This window comes from Oncorhynchus clarkii, chromosome 31, assembly GCF_045791955.1.
Source record: "Oncorhynchus clarkii lewisi isolate Uvic-CL-2024 chromosome 31, UVic_Ocla_1.0, whole genome shotgun sequence".
Lineage (NCBI taxonomy): Eukaryota > Metazoa > Chordata > Actinopteri > Salmoniformes > Salmonidae > Oncorhynchus > Oncorhynchus clarkii.
Window position 1 is genome coordinate 914257 of NC_092177.1, and position 22200 is coordinate 936456.

General features: G+C 44.8%; 1 protein-coding gene across 1 annotated transcript in view; it reads right to left on the reverse strand.

Moving 5' to 3' along the window:
* Positions 1 to 340: 340 nt before the first annotated feature.
* The window catches only part of LOC139391015 (fibroblast growth factor 16), a 24824-nt gene continuing 2964 nt past the window's right edge, over positions 341 to 22200 (reverse strand). Inside the window, exons 2-3 of the mRNA XM_071138478.1 lie at positions 9267 to 9370; positions 341 to 1692 (exon numbers count right to left, since the gene is read on the reverse strand). Of these exons, the coding sequence (XP_070994579.1) occupies positions 1447 to 1692; positions 9267 to 9370 (350 nt within the window). The 3' untranslated portion in view covers positions 341 to 1446. The remainder of the gene's footprint in view (positions 1693 to 9266; positions 9371 to 22200) is intronic.

Genomic DNA, 22200 nt, shown 5'->3' on the forward strand with positions numbered 1-22200 from the left:
ACTGTAGTCTAGTAGTGTAACCTCACTGTAGTGTAACCTCCCTAGTCTGGTAGTGTAACCTCACTGTAGTCTACATACAGCATCTGCTAGTCTTTCTTGATGCCACAACATCTGCTACTCTTATGAGTGTGAGGATAGTCTGTATCAGGGAGGAGAAGGCTGTTTGGTTGGCCTGCTAGGGGGGCAGTCAATTTGACCATGTAGAGGCAAATAGTAAGTGCTCTTTCATATTCCTATGTCTTACATTGTCAGATTTGTTATCTTTGTCTGTTCCTTAAAGTTAGGAACTATCTTTAGTTTGTCTCAATACAAGCCTATTCTTTTCATGATGTCTCATTCATTGTACTGCAATCTAGCTGCACCATCCATGTCCTTGACTGTCCTACTGTATTAATGTTTTACATTTATCACATAGTCAATAAGTTTTACATGTCTCTCAGCTTATCACATCTCTTTACATTGATCATATCACTTATGTGCCAAGTTCTGCCAACCCTGTTTCTCCCTCATGGCCAATCTGTCTCCATCACATATACATACATACTAGGTAGTAGTGTACTCTCTAGTCAGAAGATGAGTTCTCTCCACCTTGATTTAGAACACTGACATCACAATGACTAGTCAGAAGATGAGTTCTCTACACATTGATTTAGAACACTCTGACATCACAATGACTAGTCAGAAGATGAGTTCTCAACACGTTGATTTAGAACACTGACATCACAATGACTAGTCAGAAGATGAGTTCTCTCTACACGTTGCTTTAGAACACTGTGACATCACAATGACTAGTCAGAAGATGAGTTCTCTCTACACGTTGCTTTAGAACATTCTGACATTCTCTCAACTTCCATTGGTCAATCCCTCCCTCGCTCCCTGGAGTTCTCTGGTTGCTGTGGTGAATGGCTTGGCTAGAGTAGTGTCCACTGGTCATCTCAGTTAGTCTGATCAACTTTCCATTACTTGTTCATTACTAGTCCTCAGACCCCCTACTCGAACTGATGAGGACTAACCCCAAACCCTTTTTATATTTGCAGTGAATGCTGGTTAAGTATCTTATGTATAAAAGTGGTTCTCATCAGGAAAAGTCTTTGTCTTCTTCAGGTGGTTAGTGGTTCAGGTGGTTTTAACCTGCGGTTATCCCAGGGTGGGTTAGGCAGTCATACAGGCCTGACGCCAGTCCAGTCTCTCTCCATCTCTCCTATCCGTTTAGTGAAGAGATTATCTCCTCCGCTCGACTCTGTACTCTCCTCCAGAGTGAGGTCTTATGGGCCTAGTGACACCTCCCTGTAGAAGGACAATTCATAAACACCTTTGTTGGGGGTCGGGGCTGGAGACAGGTGAGCGAGGTCAGTGGGAGTACTGAGTCCTGTCCTTTAGTGCCAAACATCCACCTCTCTCCTCCCTTTCCTCCTCCTCATCCCTCTCTCCCAGGCTCAGCCCTGGTCACCTGTATTGGAACAGATCTCTGTAAGCCTGGGGGATCTTCTCTATCTCCACAGGCCGAGGCAGGAAGTGCGTTAGTTTCTGGTGTTTCTTCGTCCTCCCCCCCTCCCGTGGCGAGCCGTCCTTGTTGAGCGCTACGTAGTAGAAGCGTCCGGTGTCGGTGTGTTTGTAGAGCGTAGAGGCGTATGTGTTGTACCAATTCTCCTCAAACTGCTCTCTGAACACACACTCCGCTGTTAATTTCTTCTGCGGAAGAGAGGGAGAGATGGTTGAGTGTGGTGTCCATACAGTAGCTTCATTAGGATACAATTCATGGATTAGTTCATTTATATTTAATTCACATTTTGCCAACAGTTTCAACAAATTCACAGCAACAAATTTGCTACACAATAATCAACAACAAAGAAAGTAAGACAGGGGTACTAAGGGAGAGAGAAGGTAAGAAGGGGTACTAAGGGAGAGAGAAGGTAAGAAGGGGTACTAGGGGAGAGAGAAGGTAAGAAGGGGTACTATGGGAGAGAGAAGGTAAGAAGGGGTACTATGGGAGAGAGAAGGTAAAAAGGGGTACTAAGGGAGAGAGAAGGTAAGAAGGGGGACTAAGGGAGAGAGAAGGTAAGAAGGAGGACTAAGGGAGAGAGAAGGTAAGAAGGAGGACTAAGGGAGAGAGAAGGTAAGAAGGGGTACTAAGGGAGAGAGAAGGTAAGAAGGGAGAGAGAAGGTAAGAAGGGGTACTAAGGGAGAGAGAAGGTAAGAAGGGGGACTAAGGGAGAGAGAAGGTAAGAAGGGGTACTAAGGGAGAGAGAAGGTAAGAAGGGGTACTAAGGGAGAGAGAAGGTAAGAAGGGGTACTAAGGGAGAGATAAGGTAAGAAGGGGTACTAAGGGAGAGAGAAGGGGTACTAAGGGAGAGAGAAGGTAAGAAGGGGTACTAAGGGAGAGAGAAGGGGGAGGGTAGTGTGATGTTATTGGTCACAGGGGAGGGTAGTGCGTTTCTATTGGTCACAGGGGAGGGTAGTGTGTTGTTATTGGTCACAGGGGATGGTAGTGTGTTTATATTGGTCACAGGGGAAGGTAGTGTGTTGTTATTGGTCACAGGGGAGGGTAGTGTGTTGTTATTGGTCACAGGGGAGGGTAGTGTGGGTCTATTGGTCACGGGGGAGGGTAGTGTGATGTTATTGTTCACAGGGGAGGGTAGTGTGTTTCTATTGGTCACAGAGGAGGGTAGTGATGTTATTGGTCACAGGGGAGGGTAGTGTGTTTCTATTGGTCACAGGGGAGGGTAGTGTGATGTTATTGGTAATAGGGGAGGGTAGTGTGATGTTATTGGTCACAGACGAGGGTGGTGTGATGTTATTGGCCGGCTAAGGAGTATTGGTGTCTCTGAGGAGTCTTTGGCCTGGTTTGCTAACTACCTCTCTCAAAGAGGTCAGTGTATAAAGTCATAAAATCTGCTGTCTCAGCCATTGCCCGTCAACAAGGGAGTACCCCAAGGCTCGATCCTAGGCCCCACGCTCTTTCTCAATTTACATCAACAACATAGCTCAGGCAGTAGGAAACTCTCATCCATTTATATGCAGATGATACAGTCTTATACTCAGCTGGCCGCTCCCCGGATATTGTGTTAAATGCTCTACAATAAAGCTGTGTCCAACAAGCTTTCTCTGCCCTTAACCTTGTTCTGAACACCTCCAAAACAAAGGTCATGTGGTTTTGTAAGAAGAATGCTACAGTAAGCCTTTATACAAACAAGCCATTTGCCACACAGGCCTGTCATCATTCACTTTGAACTGGACTGTGTGTTTACAGGCAGTAGGGCCTGCCATCATTCACTATGAACTGGACTGTGTGTTTACAGGAAGCAGGGCCTGCCATCATTCACTTTGAACTGGACTGTGTGTTTACAGGCAGTAGGGCCTGCCATCATTCACTATGATCTGGACTGTGTGTTTACAGGCAGTAGGGCCTGCCATCATTCACTTTGAACTGGACTGTGTGTTTACAGGAAGTATCAACAGTGTGACTTTAGATCATTGGAACACATTCGCCAAAAGCCATAAAATGCACCTGAATGGATTTCTGCAAATATGTAAATACCACTGGAGTCCTCTTACATTTGGGAACTTTACAGTCCTATTGATCGTACAACCATGAAAAGGTAGGCTCTCTCATCAACAACAACAAGATAAACAACTAATGCTAGCCAGAGCAAGATGAGCTTAAATCTAATGAAGGAACATTAGATAAACCCTATCAAACAGTTTCAGCAAGATGGCTGTCAAAATTGTACTGATGAACGATGGCATCAAAATTGTACTCATAAACGAAGGCATCAAAATTTCACTAAAACGATGGGGAATTGTAGCCTACTCGTCCTTCTGCAGCTTGCCTTCAACCAAGCACCAAAGCTAACTGGCTAAAGTTGACCAGCTTGCTACTTCCAGACACAAATGAGAGAACACCTCACTCTGACCATTTTACTCATCGTAGCAGAGCTGGTTAGGCTGTTACCATGTTATCTAGAACATTCTTGACTATGACTTTTTTTGTCTACGTTTACTGACACCAGGTCATATTCAGCCGGTGTTGCACGTTCGTAAATAAAGCAGTTCTATGTTCTGGCACACTCAGACGAGCGTGTTCTGAAATTTGAGTAGATGGCCAGAATTTGCAAACGCAATAGATATGCTAAATGGATAAGTCGTTCAATTTCTTTCTAGCTAATCAAATGACACCTGCATCTCTAGCAAACAGAAAAACGATATGGGGGGGAAAAGTCATTCACTCCTCCAATGGCATCCTCCTGGCAGCTAGCTAGCTAACGGTAGGCTCTGTGTTTTTAGCTTGCTACATAAATAGATACGCTAGCCTATTAGCAACATTATGACTGACTTGTGATCATTGCCCTTGCTAGTTTGATTGTATTGACATTAGTTACGTTGGTCCGTTTTTGTCCAAAATATTGAGTAATTGAAACTGAAGCAGTGCATCCTGAATGGAGGCAGCTGGGATTTACAACCTGATAGCAATATTATTCGGACTACCAAGTAATGTATTGGTGAATTATATTAATCATGCATTGAACTGCATCCATCTATTATGCCAACAATGTCTTACTGTACATTATGGAACGTTGAGTCAAATGGAACCTATTTTTAAAAATGTATAAAGTTGGTTTTGTAGCATAAACTAGGAATTTGATCTCTTTGACTGATATTATGATTGTGTGTTTGTTTCATATCTGCAAAGTAGTTAAAAATGCTGTCAGTTCCACTTTAAAAAAAGCAGTGTAGCCTGACCGTGTAACTTAACCTTCTTCAAGGAAAGAAAGGGAAGACCATTAGAGCCTCTGAAACTCAAGGAGCCGACAGAGAAGAGCAACAAGCATAAGGACACCAACTCAGGAGCAGAGGAGACACCTGAAGGAGGATTTGTATTTATTAAAGGGTCCCACTCTTCCTGGGGTCCAGCAACATTAAGGCATTTCAATTTAACAACACTTCTCACAACACTTTAAGTGTGTTCCCTCAGGCCACTACTCTTACCACACATCTACAATACAACATCCATGTCTATGTGTGTGTAGTGTGTCTTATCATGTGTACAGTACATTCTGAAAGTTTTCAGACCCCTTAACTTTTTACACATTTTGTTACGTTAGCCTTATTCTAAAATTTATTAAATTATGTTTGTTGTTGTTTTCCTTGAGATATTTCTACAACTTGATTGGAGTCCACCTGTGGTAAATTCAATTGATTGGACATGATTTGGAAAGACACACACCTGTCTATATAAGGTCCCACAGTTGACAGTGCATGTCAGAGCAAAAACTAAGCCATGAGTTTGAGGAATTGTCTGTGGAGCTCCTAGACAGGATTGTCGAGGCGCAGATCTGGGGAAGGGTACCAAAACATTTCTTAAGAATTTAAGGTTCCCAAGAACACAGTGGCCTCCATCATTCTTAAATGGAAGAAGTTTGGAAGCACCAAGACTCTTCCTAAAGCTGGCTTCCCTGCCAAACGGAGCAATCGGGGGAGAAGAACCTTAGTCAGGGAGGTGACCAAGAACCCCGATGGTCACTCTGACAGAGCTCCAGAGTTCCTCTGTGGAGATGGGAGAACCTTCCAGAAGGACAATCATCTCTGCAGCACTCCACCAATCAGGCCTTTATGGTAGTGGCCAGACGGAATCCACTCTTCAGTAAAAGGCACATGACAGCCCACTTGGAGTTTGTCAAAAGGCACCTAAAGGACTCAGGCCATGATAAACAAGATTCTCTTCTGCCTGAATGCCAAGCATCACGTCTGGAGGAAATCTGGCACCATCCCTACGGTGAAGCATAGTGGTGGCAGCATCATGTTGTGGGGATGTTTTTCAGCGGCAGGGAGACTAGTCAGCATCGAGGGAAAGATGAACGGAGCAAAGTACAGAGAGATCCTTGATTAAAACCTGCTCCAGAGCGCTCAGGATCTCAGACTGGGGAAAGGTTCACGAGCTTTCAACGAGGTTCAACGAGCCTAAGCACACAGCCAAGACAAGAGTGGCTTCGGGACAAGTCTCCAAATGTCCTTGAGTGGCCCAGCTGGAACCCGAGAGAAGAATTTGGAGAAGCTCCCCAAATACAGGTGTGCCAAGCTTGTAGCGTCATTCCCAAGAAGACACGAGGCTATAATCGCTGCCAAAGGTGCTTCAACAAAGTACTAAGTAAAGTGTCTGAATATTCATGTAAATGTGATATTTCAGTTTTTTTATTTGTGTTTTTGCTTTGTCATTGTGTGCAGATTGATGAGTACATAATACATTTTTTTAAATTAAGAATTAATTTATACTTAAGAATGTAATGTAATAAAATGGGTAAAAAAGTCAAGGGGTCTGAATATTTTCCGAGTGCACTTTGTGTGTGACTGTGCCCGTGTGTGCGTCTCTTCACAGCCCCCGCTTTTCCATAAGGTGTTTTTATCCGTTTTTTTTATCTGATTTTATTGCCTACGTCAGTTACCTGATGTGGTATAGAGTTCCATGTAGGCATGGCTCTATAGTCTGTTCTAGACTTGGGGACTGAAGAGACCTCTGGTGGCATGTCTTGTGGGGTATGCATGGGTCACCGAGCTGTGTGCAAGTATTTTAAACTTGGTACCTTCAGCATGTCAACACTTCTTACAAAAACAAGTAGTGATGAAGTCAACCTCTCCTCCACTTTGAGCCATGAGAGATTTGGGTGCAATATCATTCATGTTAGCTCTCCGTGTACATTTAAGGGCCAGCCGCGCTGCTCTGTTCTGAGACAATTGTATCAACAGGTTTTGACCATGACAGTTTACAATCCAGAGTTACTCCAAGCAGTTAGTCACGTCAACTTGGTCAATTTCCACAATATTTATTACAAGGTTTAGTTGAGGTTTAGGGTTTAGTGAACGATATGTCCCAAATACAATGCTTTTAGTTTTAGAAATATTTAGGACTAACTTATTCCTTGGCATCCATTCTGAAACGAACTGCAGCTATTTGTTAAGTGTTGCAGTCATTTCAGTCGCTGTGGTAGCTGACGTGTATAGTGTTGAGTCATCCTCATACATATAGACACACTTGCTTTACTCAAAGCCAGTGGCATGTCATTTGTAAAGATTGAAAAAAGTAAGGGGCCTAGACAGCTGCCCTGGGGAATTCCGGATTCTAACTGGATTATGTTGGAGAGGCTTCAATTAAAGAACGCCCTCTGTTCTGTTAGACGGGTAACTCTTTATCCACATTATAGCAGGGGGTGTAAAGCCATAATACATGCATTTTTCCAGCAGCAGACTATGATCAATAATGTCAAAAGCCGTACTGAAGTCTAACAAAACAGCTCCCACAATGTTTTTATCATCAATTTCTCTCAGCCAATCATCAGTCATTTGTGTAAGTGCTGTTCTTGTTGAATGTCCTTCCCTGTAAGCGTGCTGAAAGTCTGTTGTCAATTTGTTTACTGTAAAATAGCACTGTATCCGGTCAAACAAACATTTTTTCAGGAAGCGGAATGACTTTTGCTTCCCTCCAGGGCACGTACTTTCTACTAGGCTTAGATTGAAGATATGGCAAATAGGATGATATCGTCCACTATTATCCTCAGTCATTCCCCATCCAAGTTGTCAGACCCCGGTGGCTTGTCATTGTTGACAACAATCATTGTTAACCTCTTCCACACTCACTTTACGGAATTCAAAATTACAATGCTTGTCTTTCATAATTTGTTCAGATATACTTGGATGTGTAGTGTCAGGGTTTGTTGCTGGCATGTCATGCCTAAATTTGCTAATCTTGCCAATGAAAAAATAATTGAAGTGATTGGCTGTGGGTTTTGTGATGAATGAGCCATCTGATTCAATGAATGATGGAGCCGAGTTTGCCTTTTTGCACAAAATGTCATTTAAGGTGCTCCAAGGCTTTGGTTCATAGTGTATATATATATAATTTCTTAATTTGCTTATTGGCTGTGTAGCCAGACTTAATTGGCTTGTCTCAGTATAGTAAATTGTTGGTCTGTTGATATCCCTCTTGTGGTGTGGGGGCTGTGCTTTGGCAAAGTGGGTGGGGTTATATCCTGCCTGTTTGGCCCTCTCCGGGGGTATCATTGGATGGGGCCACAGTGTCTTCTGACCCCTTCTGTCTCAGCCTCCAGTATTTATGCTGCAGTAGTTTATGTGTCGGGGGGCTAGGGTCAGTCTGTTATATCTGGAGTATTTCTCCTGTCTTATCCGGTGTCCTGTGTGAAATTAAGTATGCTCTCTCTAATTCTCTCTTTCTCTCTTTCGGAGGACCTGAGCCCTAGGACCATGCCTCAGGACTACCTGGCATGATGACTCCTTGCTGTCCCCAGTCCACCTGGCCGTGCTGCTGCTCCAGTTTCAACTGTTCTGCCTGCGGCTATGGAACCCTGACCTGTTCATCGGACGTGCTACCTTGTCCCAGACCTGCTGTTTTCGACTCTCTGTCTCTACCACACCTGCTGTCTCGACTTCTGAATGCTCGGCTATGAAAAGCCAACTGACATTTACTCCTGAGGTACTGACCTGTTGCACCCTCTACAATCACTGTGATTATTATTATTTGACCCTGCTGGTCATTTATGAACGTTTGAACATCTTGGCCAAATACTGTTTTAATCTCCAACCGGCACAGCCAGAAGAGGACTGGCCACCCCTCATAGCCTGGTTCCTCTCCATGTTTCTTCCTAGATTCCTGCATTTCTAGGGAGTTTTTCCTAGCCAACGGGGTTCTATATCTGCATTGCTTGCTGTTTGGGGTTTTAGGCTGTGTTTCTGTACAGCCCTTTGAGATATCAGCTGATGTAAAAAGGGCTTTATAAATCAATATGATTGATTGAATGAATAGAGGGTGTAGAGGAGGGGAGAGGAGGGAGTATAGGAGAGGGGGGGTAGAGACGAGGATAGAGGACAGGAGAGTCAAGGAGAGGAGGGAGTAGAGGAGAGGAGAAGAGAGGTAGAGGTGAGGAGGGAGTAGAAGAGAGAGGAGAGGAGGAATGTGTAGAGGTGGGTAGAGGAGAGGAGGGGTAGAGACTAGGATAGAGGACAGGAGAGTCAAGGAGAGGAGGGAGTAGAGGAGAGAGGAGAGGAGGAATGTGTAGAGGTGGGAAGAGGAGAGGAGGAATGTGTATATGTGGGTAAAGGAGAGGAGAGGTAGAGGAGAGGAGAAGAAAGGAGAGAGGAGAGGAGGAATGTGTAGAGGTGGGTAAAGGATATGAGAGGTAGAGGAGAGGAGAAGAGAGGAGAGAGGAGAGGAGGAATGTGTAGAGGTGGGTAGAAGAGAGGAGGAGTGTTTAACTTACCGACCCATAGAGCTCTCCTCTCTCGTTCATGCCTAGGTAGAGTCCTGCGTCCACTCCTCTAATACTGACCAGCCCTACAGCCAGACTGATGAACTCTAGGATACCTGGAGAAGACAGAGACAACACCTGTCAGAGATATAGACCAGCCCTACAGCCAGACTGATGAACTCCACGATGGGGAGGACAGAGACAACACCTGTCAGAGATATAGACCAGCCCTACAGCCAGACTGATGAACTCCACGATGGGGAGGACAGAGACATAGACCAGCCCCAGAACCAGACTGATGAACTCCACGATGGGGAGGACAGAGACATAGACCAGCCCTACAGCCAGACTGATGAACTCCACGATGGGGAGGACAGAGACATAGACCAGCCCTACAGCCAGACTGATGAACTCCACAATGGGGAGGACAGAGACAACACCTGTCAGAGATATAGACCAGCCCTACAGCCAAACTGATGAACTCCACGATGGGGAGGACAGAGACAACACCTGTCAGAGATTTGGACCAGCCCTACAGCCAGACTGATGAACTCTAGGATACCTGGACGGGCAACACCTGTCAGAGATATAGACCAGCCCTACAGCCAGACTGATGAACTCTAGGATACCTGGACAGACAACACCTGTCAGAGATTTGGACCAGCCCTACAGCCAGATTGATGAACTCTAGGATACCTGGATGGGCAACACCTGTCAGAGATATAGACCAGCCCTACAGCCAGACTGATGAACTCTAGGATACCTGGACAGACAACACCTGTCAGAGATTTGGACCAGCCCTACAGCCAGATTGATGAACTCTAGGATACCTGGACGGGCAACACCTGTCAGAGATATAGACCAGCCCTACATCCAGATTGATGAACTCTAGGATACCTGGACAGACAACACCTGTCAGAGATATAGACCAGCCCTACAGCCAGACTGATGAACTCCACGATGGGGAGGACAGAGACAACACCTGTCAGAGATATAGACCAGCCCTACAGCCAGACTGATGAACTCCACGATGGGGAGGACAGAGACAACACCTGTCAGAGATATAGACCAGCCCTACAGCCAGACTGATGAACTCCACGATGGGGAGGACAGAGACAACACCTGTCAGAGATATAGACCAGCCCTACAGCCAGACTGATGAACTCTAGGATACCTGGACAGACAACACCTGTCAGAGATATAGACCAGCCCTACAGCCAGACTGATGAACTCCACGATGGGGAGGACAGAGACAACACCTGTCAGAGATATAGACCAGCCCTACAGCCAGACTGATGAACTCCACGATGGGGAGGACAGAGACAACACCTGTCAGAGATATAGACCAGCCCTACAGCCAGACTGATGAACTCCACGATGGGGAGGACAGAGACAACACCTGTCAGAGATATAGACCAGCCCTACAGCCAGACTGATGAACTCTAGGATACCTGGACAGACAACACCTGTCAGAGATATAGACCAGCCCTACAGCCAGACTGATGAACTCCACGATGGGGAGGACAGAGACAACACCTGTCAGAGATATAGACCAGCCCTACAGCCAGACTGATGAACTCCACGATGGGGAGGACAGAGACAACACCTGTCAGAGATTTGGACCAGCCCTACAGCCAGACTGATGAACTCCACGATGGGGAGGACAGAGACAACACCTGTCAGAGATATAGACCAGCCCTACAGCCAGACTGATGAACTCCACGATGGGGAGGACAGAGACAACACCTGTCAGAGATATAGACCAGCCCTACAGCCAGACTGATGAACTCCACGATGGGGAGGACAGAGACAACACCTGTCAGAGATATAGACCAGCCCTACAGCCAGACTGATGAACTCCACGATGGGGAGGACAGAGACAACACCTGTCAGAGATATAGACCAGCCCTACAGCCAGACTGATAAACTCCACGATGGGGAGGACAGAGACAACACCTGTCAGAGATATAGACAAGCCCTACAGCCAGACTGATGAACTCTAGGATACCTGGACGGGCAACACCTGTCAGAGATATAGACCAGCCCTACAGCCAGACTGATGAACTCTAGGATACCTGGACAGACAACACCTGTCAGAGATTTGGACCAGCCCTACAGCCAGACTGATGAACTCTAGGATACCTGGACAGACAACACATACTAGGTTTGGGCGATATACTGTTTACACCACATAGCGGGGTATTTTGAAATACAGACGGAATGATTTTCAACAGAAATAAGTGCACGCCACTGCTTATTAAGTTATAGAAGTATAACTAAGTTGTATAATTATAACTAATTATAAGAAATATAATGATAACTCTAAGTTATATAAGTACAACTCTAAGTTATATAAGTACAACTCTAAGTTATATTAGTCTAGCTACAGTGGCAAGTATGTGAACCCTTTGGAATGACCTGGACTTCTGTATAAATTGGTCATAAAATGTGATCTGATCTTCATCTAAGTCACAACACCAGACAAACCCAGTCTGCTTAAACTAATAAACACACACATTATTGTAATTTTCTTGTCTATATTGAATGTGTCACTTAAACATTCACAGTGTAGGTTGTGAATGCATGTGAACCCCAAGGCTAATGACTTCTCCAAAAGCTAATTGGAGTCAATATAATATATATAACTATAGGTTCTATTAGTATACTGTAACTATAATATATATAACTATAGGTTCTAGTAGTATACTGTAACTATAATATATATAACAATAGGTTATATTAGTATACTGTAACTATAATATATATAACAATAGGTTATATTAGTATACTGTAACTATAATATATATAACAATAGGTTATATTAGTACACTGTAACTATAATATATATAACTATAGGTTATATTAGTATACTGTAACTATAATATATATAACTATAGGTGCTATTAGTATACTGTAACTATAATATATATAACTATAGATTATATTAGTACACTGACACACCTACAGGACTCTGCATTGTGTTGCTAACTAGCTAAGTGGCTAGATGTTATATTAGGACACTGACACACCTACAGGACTCTGCATTGTGTTGCTAACTAGCTAAGTGGCTAGATGTTATATTAGGACACTGACACACCTATAGGACTCTGCATTGTGTTGCTAACTAGCTAAGTGGCTAGATGTTATATTAGGACACTGACACACCTATAGGACTCTGCATTGTGTTGCTAACTAGCTAAGTGGCTAGATGTTATATTAGGACACTGACACACCTATAGGACTCTGCATTGTGTTGCTAACTAGCTAAGTGGCTAGATGTTATATTAGGACACTGACACACCTATAGGACTCTGCATTGTGTTGCTAACTAGCTAAGTGGCTAGATGTTATATTAGGACACTGACACACCTATAGGACTCTGCATTGTGTTGCTAACTAGCTAAGTGGCTAGATGTTATATTAGGACACTGACACACCTATAGGACTCTGCATTGTGTTGCTAACTAGCTAAGTGGCTAGATGTTATATTAGGACACTGACACACCTATAGGACTCTGCATTGTGTTGCTAACTAGCTAAGTGGCTAGATGTTATATTAGGACACTGACACACCTATAGGACTCTGCATTGTGTTGCTAACTAGCTAAGTGGCTAGATGTTATATTAGGACACTGACACACCTATAGGACTCTGCATTGTGTTGCTAACTAGCTAAGTGGCTAGATGTCAATATCTTCTTGGTTACGTTGTTTTATGCATCAACATTTTTTTTTAGTAACCAAAAAAGTATTAAACAAATCTAAATATATATTTTATATTTGAGATTCTTCAAATACTACTCAACAAATTGGATGCAGTCTATCACAGTGCAATCCGTTTTGTCACCAAAGCCCCATATACTACCCACCATTGCGACCTGTACGCCAAACCCACTGGCTCCATGTCATCTACAAGACCCTGCTAGGTAAAGTCCCCCCTTATCTCAGCTCGCTGGTCACCATAGCATCTCCCACCTGTAGCACACGCTCTAGCAGGTATATATATCTCTCTAGTCACCCCCAAAACCAATTCTTTCTTTGGCCGCCTCTCCTTCCAGTTCTCTGCTGCCAATGACTGGAACGAACTACAAAAATCTCTGACACTGGAAACACTTATCTCCCTCACTAGCTTTAAGCACCAACTGTCAGAGCAGCTCACAGATTACTGCACCTGTACATAGCCCACCTATAATTTAGCCCAAACAACTACCTCTTTCCCTACTGTATTTAATTTATTTATTTATTTTGCTCCTTTGCACCCCATTATTTTTATTTCTACTTTGCACATTCTCCCATTGCAAATCTACCATTCCAGTGTTTTACTTGCTATATTGTATTTACTTTGCCACCATGGCCTTTTTTTGCCTTTACCTCCCTTATCTCACCTCATTTTCTCAGATCGTATATAGACTTGTTTATACCGTACTATTGACTGTATGTCTGTTTTACTCCATGTGTAACTCTGTGTCGTTGTATCTGTCGAACTGCTTTGCTTTATCTTGGCCAGGTCGCAATTGTAAATGAGAACTTGTTCTCAACTAGCCTACCTGGTTAAATAAAGGTGTTCTCAACTAGCCTACCTGGTTAAATAAAGGTGTTCTCAACTAGCCTACCTGGTTAAATAAAGGTGTTCTCAACTAGCCTACCTGGTTAAATAAAGGTGTTCTCAACTAGCCTCCCTGGTTAAATAAAGGTGTTCTCAACTAGCCTACCTGGTTAAATAAAGGTGTTCTCAACTAGCCTACCTGGTTAAATAAAGGTGTTCTCAACTAGCCTACCTGGTTAAATAAAGGTGTTCTCAACTAGCCTCCCTGGTTAAATAAAGGTGAAATAAAAATAAAATAAATAAATAAAATAGCCACCCTTTGCCTTGATGACAGCTTTGCACACTCTTGGCATTCTCTCAACCAGCAACATAAGCTAGTCAGCTGGAATGCATTTCAATTAACAGGTGTGCCTTCTTAAAAGTTAATTTGACGAATTTCTTTCCTTCTTAATACGTTTGAGTCATTCAGTTGTGTTGTGACAAGGTAGGGGTGGTATATAGAAGATAGCCCTAATTGGTAAAAGACCAAGTCCATATTATGGCAAGAACAGCTCAAATAAGCAAAGAGAAGAGACAGTCCATCATTACTTGAAGACATGAAGGTCAGTCCATCATTACTTTAAGACATGAAGGTCAGTCCATCATTACTATAAGACATGAAGGTCAGTCCATCATTACTTTAAGACATGAAGGTCAGTCCATCATTACTTTAAGACATGAAGGTCAGTCCATCATTACTTTAAGACATGAAGGTCAGTCCATCATTACTTGAAGACATGAAGGTCAGTCCATCATTACTTTAAGACATGAAGGTCAGTCCATCATTACTTTAAGACATGAAGGTCAGTCCATCATTACTATAAGACATGAAGGTCAGTCCATCATTACTTTAAGACATGAAGGACAGTCCATCATTACTTTAAGACATGAAGGTCAGTCCATCATTACTATAAGACATGAAGGTCAGTCCATCATTACTTTAAGACATGAAGGACAGTCCATCATTACTTTAAGACATGAAGGTCAGTCCATCATTACTATAAGACATGAAGGTCAGTCCATCATTACTATAAGACATGAAGGTCAGTCCATCATTACTTTAAGACATGAAGGTCAGTCCATCATTACTATAAGACATGAAGGTCAGTCCATCATTACTTTAAGACATGAAGGTCAGTCCATCATTACTTTAAGACATGAAGGTCAGTCCATCATTACTATAAGACATGAAGGTCAGTCCATCATTACTTTAAGACATGAAGGTCAGTCCATCATTACTATAAGACATGAAGGTCAGTCCATCATTACTATAAGACATGAAGGTCAGTCCATCATTACTTTAAGACATGAAGGTCAGTCCATCATTACTTGAAGACATGAAGGTCAGTCCATCATTACTTTAAGACATGAAGGTCAGTCCATCATTACTATAAGACATGAAGGTCAGTCCATCATTACTTTAAGACATGAAGGTCAGTCCATCATTACTTTAAGACATGAAGGTCAGTCCATCATTACTATAAGACATGAAGGTCAGTCCATCATTACTTTAAGACATGAAGGTCAGTCCATCATTACTATAAGACATGAAGGTCAGTCCATCATTACTTGAAGACATGAAGGTCAGTCCATCATTACTTTAAGACATGAAGGTCAGTCCATCATTACTATAAGACATGAAGGTCAGCCCATCATTACTATAAGACATGAAGGTCAGTCCATCATTACTTTAAGACATGAAGGTCAGTCCATCATTACTTTAAGACATGAAGGACAGTCCATCATTACTATAAGACATGAAGGTCAGTCCATCATTACTTTAAGACATGAAGGTCAGTCCATCATTACTTTAAGACATGAAGGTCAGTCCATCATTACTATAAGACCTGAAGGTCAGTCCATCATTACTTTAAGACATGAAGGTCAGTCCATCATTACTTTAAGACATGAAGGACAGTCCATCATTACTTTAAGACATGAAGGTCCATCATTACTTTAAGACATGAAGGTCAGTCCATCATTACTTTAAGACATGAAGGTCAGTCCATCATTACTATAAGACATGAAGGTCAGCCCATCATTACTATAAGACATGAAGGTCAGTCCATCATTACTATAAGACATGAAGGTCAGCCCATCATTACTATAAGACATGAAGGTCAGTCCATCATTACTTTAAGACATGAAGGTCAGTCAATTACGGAACATTTCAAGAACTTTGAAAGTTTCTTCAAGTGCAGTCGCAAAAACCATCAAGTGCTGTGATGAAACGGGCTCTCATGAGGACTGCCACAGTAAAGGAAGACCCAGAGTTACCTCTGCTGCAAAGGATAAGTTCATTAGAGTTACCAGCCTCAGAAATTGCAGCCCAAATACAATCTTCAGAGTTCAAGTAACAGACACATCTCAACATCAACTGTTCAAAGGAGACTGTGTGAATTAGGCCTTCATGGTCGAATTGCTGCAAAGAAACCACTACTAGACACCAATAAGGAGAAGAGACTTGCTTGGGCAAAGAAACACATTAGGACATTAGGTCGGTGAAAATCTGTCCTTCGGTCTGATGAGTCCAAATGTGAGGTTTTTGGTTCCAACCGCCGTGTCTTTGTAAGACGCAGAGGTGAACGGATGATCTCAGCATGTGTGGTTCCCACCATGAAGCATGGAGGAGGAGGTGTGATGGTGCTTTGCTGGTGACACTGTCAGTGATTTATTTAGAATTCAAGGCACACTTAACCAGCATGGCTACCACAGCATTCTGCAGTGATACGCCATCCATCTGGTTTGGGTTTAGTGGGACTATCATTTGTTATTCAACAGAACAATGACCCAACACACCTCCAGGTTGTGTACGGGCTATTTGACCAAGAAGGAGAGTGATGGAGTGCTGCATCAGATGACCTGGCCTCCACAATCACCCGACCTCAACCTAATTGAGATGGTTTAGGATGAGTTAGACCGCAAAGGAAAAGCAGCCAACAAATGCTCCATATGTAGGAACTCCTTCAAGACTGTTGGAGAAGCATTCCAGGTGAAGCTGGTTGAGAGAATGCCAAGAGTGTGCAAAGCTGTCATCAAGGCAAAAGGGTGGCTACTTTGAAGAATCTAAAATCTATTTTGATTTGTTTAACACTTTTTTGGTTACTACAGTATTCCATATGTGTTATTTCATAGTTTTGATGTCTTCATTATTATTCTACAATGTAGAAAATAGTAAAAATAAAGAAAAACCCTTGAATGAGTAGGTGTTCTAAAACTTTTGACTGGTACTGTATATTTGTGCTTTTACCCATTTACTACACAATGTTGTGATATCCAATTGGTAGTTACAGTCTTGTTCCATCGCTGCAACTCCCGTACGGGAAACACGACCCTGCTAAGACGCTTCTTGACACACTGCTCCCTTACCCGGAAGCCAGCCGTACCAATGGGTCAGAGGACACACTGCTCCCTTACCCGGAAGCCAGCCGTACCAATGGGTCAGAGGACACACTGCTCCCTTACCCGGAAGCCAGCCGTACCAATGGGTCAGAGGACACACTGCTCCCTTACCCGGAAGCCAGCCGTACCAATGGGTCAGAGGACACACTGCTCCCTTACCCGGAAGCCAGCCGTACCAATGGGTCAGAGGACACACTGCTCCCTTACCCGGAAGCCAGCCGTACCAATGGGTCAGAGGACACACTATCCAACTGGCGACTGAATTCAGCTTGCAGGCACCCGGCCCACCACAAGGAGTCACTAGAGCGCAATGGGACAAGGAAATCCCGGCTGGCCAAACCCTCCTTTAACCTGGACGACACTGGGCCAATTGTGCACCTCCTCATGGGTCTCCTGGTCACAGCCTGGGATCGAACCCGGGGCTGTAGTGACGCCTCAAGCACTGCGCCACTCGGGAGGCCAGAAGCAAGCAAATATTCAAAGGAGAACGTTGAAGGCTGAAGGCTTGTGCTCCAAATGGCACCCTATTCCCTATTTAGTGCACTACTTTATACCAGAGCGCTATGGGTCCTGGTCAAAAGTAGTGCATTAAAGTAGTGCACTATTCTTTCACTCTGCAGTGCCATTGGGGACGAGCCAATGATTGGGACTGGGTTGGGGACAGCTGATCTCTGACCAGTTGTTATGGGAAGCAGAGACATCTCGATGAGGTGCGTCTCACTCGTTCTAGATGTTTCTCTCCATGATGTGCATCCCAAATGGCACCCTATAATTCCCTTTATAGTGTGCTACTTTTGACCAGAGCCCATAGACAGAACATATTGAATGTTTTCCCACAGTATTTGGACTCTACCTGAGGTGAAGCCAGAACAGGGATGTTTTCTAATAGTGGATAGAAACTGTAGATAAACACCACCACAGCTGATGCAGAATACAGATGCTATTAGTGCTTAGTTCGTGTTTACCATGCGGTCCGCCCCTGGCCAGGACACGGCTGGGTTGTATTCCAAATGTAGTGCACTATAATGACCAGGGCGCATAGGGTGCCATTTGGGACTCAGCCAGCCTCCTAGGCTCTGATCCTCTAGGCCAGTGGTTCCCAAACATTTTATAGTATATAGTATCACCATAGTATATAGTATCACCATAGTATGTAGTATCACCATAGTATATAGTATCACCATAGTATATAGTATCACCATAGTATGTAGTATCACCATAGTATGTAGTATCACCATAGTATATAGTATCACCATAGTATATAGTATCACCATAGTATGTAGTATCACCATAGTATATAGTATCACCATAGTATATAGTATCACCATAGTATATAGTATCACCATAGTATGTAGTATCACCATAGTATATAGTATCACCATAGTATATAGTATCACCATAGTATATAGTATCACCATAGTATATAGTATCACCATAGTATGTAGTATCACCATAGTATGTAGTATCACCATAGTATATAGTATCACCATAGTATATAGTATCACCATAGTATGTAGTATCACCATAGTATATAGTATCACCATAGTATATAGTATCACCATAGTATGTAGTATCACCATAGTATGTAGTATCACCATAGTATGTAGTATCACCATAGTATATAGTATCACCATAGTATATAGTATCACCATAGTATATAGTATCACCATAGTATATAGTATCACCATAGTATGTAGTATCACCATAGTATGTAGTATCACCATAGTATATAGTATCACCATAGTATTTAGCAGTGGTTCCCAAACGTTTTATAGTCCATTCAAACGTTCAACCTCCAGCTGCGTACCCCCTCTAGCACCAGGGTCACCTGTACCCCCTCTAGCACCAGGGTCATCTGTACCCCCTCTAGCACCAGGGTCAGCTGTACCCCCTCTAGCACCAGGGTCAGCTGTACCCCCTCTAGCACCAGGGTCAGCTGTACCCCCTCTAGCACCAGGGTCAGCTGTACCCCCTCTAGCACCAGGGTCAGCTGTACCCCCTCTAGCACCAGGGTCAGCTGTACCCCCTCTAGCACCAGGGTCAGCTGTACCCCCTCTAGCACCAGGGTCAGCTGTACCCCTTCTAGCACCAGGGTCAGCTGTACCCCTTCTAGCACCAGGGTCAGCTGTACCCCCTCTAGCACCAGGGTCAGCTGTACCCCCTCTAGCACCAGGGTCATCTGTACCCTCTCTAGCACCAGGGTCAGCTGTACCCCCTCTAGCACCAGGGTCAGCTGTACCCCCTCTAGCACCAGGGTCATCTGTACCCCCTCTAGCACCAGGGTCAGCTATACCCCCTCTAGCACCAGGGTCAGCTGTACCCCCTCTAGCACCAGGGTCAGCTGTACCCCCTCTAGCACCAGGGTCAGCTGCGTACCCCCTCTAGCACCAGGGTCAGCTGCGTACCCCCTCTAGCACCAGGGTCAGCTGCGTACCCCCTCTAGCACCAGGGTCAGCTGCGTACCCCCTCTAGCACCAGGGTCAGCTGCGTACCCCCTCTAGCACCAGGGTCAGCTGCGTACCCCCTCTAGCACCAGGGTCAGCTGCGTACCCCCTCTAGCACCAGGGTCAGCTGTAACCCCTCTAGCACCAGGGTCAGCTGTACCCCCTCTAGCACCAGGGTCAGCTGTACCCCCTTTAGCACCAGGGTCAGCGCACTCTCATATGTTGTTGTTTGCCATCATTGTAAGCCTGCCACACACAAACACTATACAATAAATGTATTAAACATAAGAATTAGTGTGAGTTTGTCACAACCTGGCTCGTGGGAAGTGACAAAGAGCTCTTATAGACCAGGGCACAAATAATAATAATAATGAATCATTTTGCTCTTTATTTAACCATCTTACATATAAAACCTTATTTGTTCATCTAAAATTGTGAATAACTCACCACAGGTTAATGAGAAGGGTGTGCTTGAAAGGATGCACATAACGCTGCAATGTTGGGTTGTATTGGAGAGAGACTCAGTCTTAAATCATTTTCCACACACAGTCTGTGCCTGTATTTAGTTTTCATGCTAGTGAGGGCCGAGAATCCACTCTCACATCAAAAAAAGTGTCAATACATTGCCCCTTGATAACCAGCGCACTTCTGTATGTTGTAAAAGCGTTACATGGTCACTGTCCCTATCAGTGCATAGTGCAGAAAATACAGAAGAGCTCAGAGGTCTTGCTTTAACAAAGTTAACCATTTTCACTGTGGTGACAAAAACGTCTTTCAAGCTGTCAGACATTCCCTTGGCAGCAAGAGCCTCTTGGTGGATGCTGCAGTGTACCCAAGAGCCTCTAGGTGGATGCTACAGTGTACCCAAGAGCCTCTTGGTGGATGCTGCAGTGTACCCAAGAGCCTCTAGGTGGATGCTACAGTGTACCCAAGAGCCTCTAGGTGGATGCTACAGTGTACACAAGTGGCGTCGGGAGCAACTGTTGCAGGCGTGTTACCACTCCACTATGTCTCCCTGTTATGGCTTTGGCGCCGTCAGTACAGATACCAACATGAGCAGCAGCTACGTTTGGCAACATAAGGACCGTTAGTGGAATTCCCGCGAGAGAGTAACGGTTAATGTGATTGGATGTTCATTATTTGACATTGTGTTGTTATTTCGCTGAACACTGGATGGTTGAATATTACTTTTGGCAGAGAAACTCAGGCGGGAAAAACTCACCCCTTTGGAAAATATAAATGGGGGAAAAAAGTGAATCACATTATTATTTGGCGTACCCCCAACGGCATTGGGAATACCTGCTCTCCGATAATGCTGTCAGGGAATGAAACACCAGCTCTCTCTGATCCTGGCCACCTTTTAATCAAACCCATCTCCTCCCAGCACTGACACCTGCTCTGCATTCTAACCCAAAGTGAAGCCAGAAATAAACACTACCCAAACCTCTCCAGGCCTGTTCCACCCTCCTCAGCCTTGTTCATCCCTCCCCAGTCCTCTCCAGCCCTCCCCAGCCCTCTCCAGTCCTTTCCCGCCTCCTCAGTCCCCTCCAGCCCTCTCCAGCCTTCCTCAGTCCTCTCCAGCCCTCTCCAGCCTTCCTCAGTCCTCTCCAGCCCTCCTCAGTCCTCTCCAGCCCTCTCCAGCCCTCCTCAGTCCTCTCCAGCCCTCTCCAGCCCTCTCCAGTCCTCTCCCGCCCTCCTCAGTCCTCTCCAGCCCTCCTCAGTCCTCTCCAGCCCTCTCCAGTCCTCTCCAGCCCTCTCCAGCCCTCCCCAGCCCTCTCCAGTCCTTCCCAGCCCTCTCCAGTCCTGTTCAGCCCTCCCCAGTCCTCTCGAGCCCTGTTCAGCCCTCCCCAGTCCTCTCCAGCCCTGTTCAGCCCTCTCCAGCCCTGTTCAGCCCTCCTCAGTCCTCTCCAGTCCTGTTCAGCCCTCCCCAGTCCTCTCCAGCCCTGTTCAACCCTCCCCAGTCCTCTCCAGCCCTGTTCAGCCCTCCCCAGTCCTCTCCAGCCCTGTTCAGCCCTCCTCAGTCCTCTCCAGTCCTGTTCAGCCCTCCCCAGTCCTCTCCAGCCCTCCCCAGTCCTCTCCAGCCCTCCCCAGCCCTCCTCAGTCCTCTCCAGCCCTGTACAGCCCTCCTCAGTCCTCTCCAGCCCTGTACAGCCCTCCTCAGTCCTCTCCAGCCCTGTTCAGCTCTCCTCAGTCCTCTCCAGCCCTGTTCAGCCCTGTTCAGACATAAAAAACCATTGGCTTGTCTTGACTGCAGACCGCCAGCTTTAATCCATCTCTAGATTCTCCCTGGTCATGGTTAAATTTACAGCTATTCTCTCTCTCTCTCTCTCTCTCTCTCAAATCAAATCAAATGTATTTGTCACATACACATGGTTAGCAGATGTTAATGCACCCCCCCTCTCTCTCTCCCCATCTCTCTCTCTCCCTCCCTCTCCCCATCTCTCTCCCTCCCTCTCCCCATCTCTCTCTCTCCCTCCCTCCCTCTCCCCATCTCTCCCTCTCCCTCCCTCTCCCCA